The sequence below is a fragment of the Drosophila kikkawai genome, unplaced genomic scaffold (assembly GCF_030179895.1).
Source record: "Drosophila kikkawai strain 14028-0561.14 unplaced genomic scaffold, DkikHiC1v2 scaffold_245, whole genome shotgun sequence".
NCBI classification, from domain to species: domain Eukaryota; kingdom Metazoa; phylum Arthropoda; class Insecta; order Diptera; family Drosophilidae; genus Drosophila; species Drosophila kikkawai.
The window spans coordinates 1-4,061 of record NW_027222586.1 but is presented as its reverse complement, the minus strand read 5'-3'; the positions used below and the strand labels follow the sequence as shown (position 1 = coordinate 4,061).

The 4,061-nt window shown below is 44.0% G+C and overlaps 1 protein-coding gene across 1 annotated transcript; it reads left to right on the top strand.

Annotated features, from left to right (window-relative positions):
• Positions 1–833: 833 nt before the first annotated feature.
• LOC138929491 (uncharacterized) lies at positions 834–2,973 on the top strand. The gene is made up of 2 exons (XM_070288931.1): positions 834–1,790; positions 2,743–2,973. Exons 1-2 carry the CDS (start codon positions 834–836, stop codon positions 2,971–2,973), a joined length of 1,188 nt encoding a protein of 395 aa, XP_070145032.1.
• The last annotated feature ends 1,088 nt before the right edge of the window (positions 2,974–4,061 follow it).

Below are 4,061 nucleotides of genomic sequence, written 5' to 3'. Positions count from 1 at the left end.
TTCAAAAACGTGTGCCTCGATTTTCTCAGATTGTTCGGAGCAGACCGCCAGCACCTAGTCACGCGCGCATAGGTGTACCACTGCACCTGCAGCGCTCTTTTGTTTTCTCTTTCTACTCTTTCCTTATCTCGCCTAAGCTGTCGCGGTAAACTACAAAACTACATTTGTCATCCCATAAACATGTATATATTCTGAAGCCAAGCTTATACATACACTCACTCTGCAGCTCCGATAAAACAAACACATTAAAACGGCTTATATTAAAATACCTATTGTGCGTCTTTTTATTATAAACTAAAGGGTGGCAAATTCGTTGTCTTCCCCACAAACATTTTGGTGACCCCGACGTGATCTTTATCGGAGTCTGCATTTCGGTTTCGTAATTGTTTAATATCGTTTAAACAAAACGCTTGTTTGCTGTCGTTTGCGGGCATTCGGTCACAAACACACAAACATACATACAAACAGTGCGCAGCCGGCCGTTTGATTTTTTGTACATTTCGCGCTGTGAAAAATCAAAACTGTGTTGTGCAAATAATCTGGCATAAAAGTGAATCGAATTGAATCGTTTTTTATTAGCGCATAGTGCATATATATATATGTACATATAGCCACCGCCATACATACATACATTCGTTCGCATATATTCGCTGTTGCTAAGCAGGCAACTTAACGGCAAAAACAACAACAACAAGTTCAAGGTTCCGTTGCATTTCGGCGACGCTTGTAACCTCTACATTTTCGCGGTAGAAAGCATAGGGTGTTTCGTGCCTCTGACGCGGTCAGACATTTAAATTTATTTTATTTTTTTTTCTCGTGATCGAATAAAAAATATGTCTGATACGGAAAATTCGGTTCGGGCACCAAATGAATCCCCAAGTGACGTGGACTTCTACCGAGCCAAAGCCGACTCTATTTTGAGGCAAATAAACTCGATGAAATTTTATTTAAATGGTGATTCGGTCAATCAGTTCGATGAAGCTGATTTACTCGCGCGAATGGATTGGATCAACTCCTTAAACGAGGCATTTGATGCTGCGCAGACATCGTTGGAGCGACTGGATTTTACGGAGATCTCGAGCGACCATCGGATGGAATTTTCCGGAGTTTTCATGGATGTAAAGGCGAAACTAAGCCGAGGCTTAGCTGCTCATCGCAAGTCGCAATTGCCGGCTTCAATCGCTGCCAATTCAACATCTATTGACATGACTAACAACCCGGAACTTTCTTCTAGATCGAGGAAGCCTCGTTTGCCAAATCTGGAAATTGCTCGTTTTCATGGTTCCTATGCTGAGTGGCCGGATTTTCTAGCGACGTTCACTACGGTCATCGGGAATGATGATGAGCTAACGGATATTAAAAAGTTACAATACTTGCGGTTGAGTTTAGGCGGCGTGGCTTTGGAGACCATACGCTCGCTCGAACCCTCACATGCAAACTATCATAAGGCTATGAATTTGCTGATAAATCGATTCGATAATAAAGTCTTACATTTTCAGGCACACGTACAGGCAATATTTGGTTCAAAGGGTGTCGAGAAGGGATCGTCAAAGGGTCTTCGGGAGCTCAGTGATTGCATGAATTCACGTTTACGAGCAATTCGAACCCTGGCCACTACGCAACAGATTTTGGACGGGCTTCTAATACACATCGTCACTCGAAAGCTGGATCATGGGACGCGTGAAAAATGGGAAGAGGATTTATCGATCACAGAGCTGCCTACCTGGGATGCTATGGAGTCATTTCTGGAGAAGAGGTGCAGGATGATGGAAAACTTGGATCAAGCCTGGGTAACTCAAACACCAGGCCAGCAGGTGGGAAAAAACTTGCACACATATACTCCAAGTGCACTTATTGCTTCTGCCACTAGCTCAAGTCATCAGATATGTTTGTGTTGCGATGCAAGGGATCATTATTTGCCAAAATGCCCTCGATTTTTGAATTTGAGCCCGAATCTTCGGTATAGAGAAGCAAAGAAGTTGCACCTTTGCTTAAATTGTTTGCGCAAGGGCCATAGTTTGCAGCAATGCAAGTCGACTCATTGCAGATATTGTCGCATGAAGCATCATTCATTGTTACACATAAACCATGACCCATCCGCACCATCCATCTCATTTTCATCTCCATCATGCGATCCATCCTCGAGCTCTCAGCCATTGCCATCTACTTCAGCATCAGCATTAGTATCATGTTCGCAAGCATCATCTCATCCTGATCATCACTTACCAAGCCCTCCACCCAAAGCCTCAAATATTATGCCGAATGACTACGTGTTGCTTCCGACCGCTATTATATACGTGAGAAATAGAAGTGGAGCATTTATGCCTTGCCGAGCAATTTTAGATTCTGCCTCGCAGCTAAGCTTCATAACCTCTCGCTTAGCTAGTCAACTAAATTTGAATCATAGCAAATCGCAAATCTCGATTGCTGGGATAGGAGAATCTTCCATAATTTCGGATAGGGCAGTCGATATTGTTGCGCAATCACGGGATGCCAGCTATCGTGCGTCATTCGCAGCTGTTGTGACTCACAGTATCACGGATTACCAGCCCCATTTCAATATAGATGCAACATCATGGAGAATTCCGCAGAACATTTCGCTCGCTGATCCTTATTTTAATCAATCGCAACGAATTGACCTTTTGCTTGGCGCTGATTTGTTTTTCCAAATAATTTCCACAGGAAAAATGCATTTGGGCAGGACTTTGCCAACTCTTCAGAACACCAAACTTGGTTGGATAGTCTCTGGAGGGTTATCGAGGATGCCCAACCCTGCTGATCGAGGAGGCCTGCATCGAGGAAGTCATACCCGGCGGAGACGGCGTCATCAGAGTAGCTATGGTCCGTACAGCTACGGGTCTAATCAAGAGAGCCGTCGCCAAACTAGCCGCTCTGCCCATCGATTCCGAGATAGTTGGAACCGTACCTCTTCCAACGGGGGGAGTATGTTCGGAGCAGACCGCCAGCACCTAGTCACGCGCGCATAGGTGTACCACTGCACCTGCAGCGCTCTTTTGTTTTCTCTTTCTACTCTTTCCTTATCTCGCCTAAGCTGTCGCGGTAAACTACAAAACTACATTTGTCATCCCATAAACATGTATATATTCTGAAGCCAAGCTTATACATACACTCACTCTGCAGCTCCGATAAAACAAACACATTAAAACGGCTTATATTAAAATACCTATTGTGCGTCTTTTTATTATAAACTAAAGGGTGGCAAATTCGTTGTCTTCCCCACAAACACAGATCATGAGACATATTCTTCGGCTTCAAGTATCTTTAAGTGAAATGACGATATTCAGAAATTGGAACGAACGTTTTTAATATTATTACAAGTGTGTGAAGGGATGGCTTTTCCGAGTGGAGGAATAATGTTTATTGACTATGTTAAGGGGGTTTTAACAGGATGAACTTAAGGAACTTATATTCTGCCTTATTAATTCTTTGGACCGCGTCCGCTCGATTCTCTCGTTGCTCTTCTTCTTCGATACTGTCGCTATCGGTATCGTATCGTATAGTATCGTATCGTCTAACTATCGCTTATTACTATAGGTATCGTACAGGTTATATCCTGGACAACAACCAGACCGTTACATTCGGCCTCTCCTGACATCGCAGCGTCCTCGCGAGATTAGTCCGATTCGTCGTCTTCGCCGTCATCTTCATCTGGCTCATCGGGTGGAAGTTCGCACCAGCGCTTCATCTTGTCAGATGAATACACTGACTTGTAGTGTCTCTGCTTTCGTTGTGCGTGTGGGATATCTTCAACAAGATACGGCTCTGTAGTCGTTTACTGTGGTTGCAGCGTCAGCTCGGAGCTTCTCCAACTCGACGTCTGTCATCATGCTCGTGTCTTGATTTTGGATCACGCTCGTCAGCGTGTTCTTAAGGACATATAGTATAGGACATATAGTAGCTGAAATGGGGAACATTTAGTAGTGCTGTTTACCATGGTGTTGATGCTCCACTGGATTGATCGCATCTTCTCGTCCCAGCGTTTTTCGTTTTCGTTCGAAGGCAATAGCATTGACAAAATAATTCGGTTTGTCCGTTCTGCG

Excerpts from the sequence above, each read along its gene's own strand:
- LOC138929491 (XM_070288931.1), top strand. The coding sequence starts at position 834 with ATGTCTGATACGGAAAATTCGGTTCGGGCACCAAATGAATCCCCAAGT. Across the intron at positions 1,791-2,742 it reads AAAACTTGGATCAAGCCTGG|TCTCTGGAGGGTTATCGAGG; the intron begins GTAACTCAAACA and ends TTGGTTGGATAG.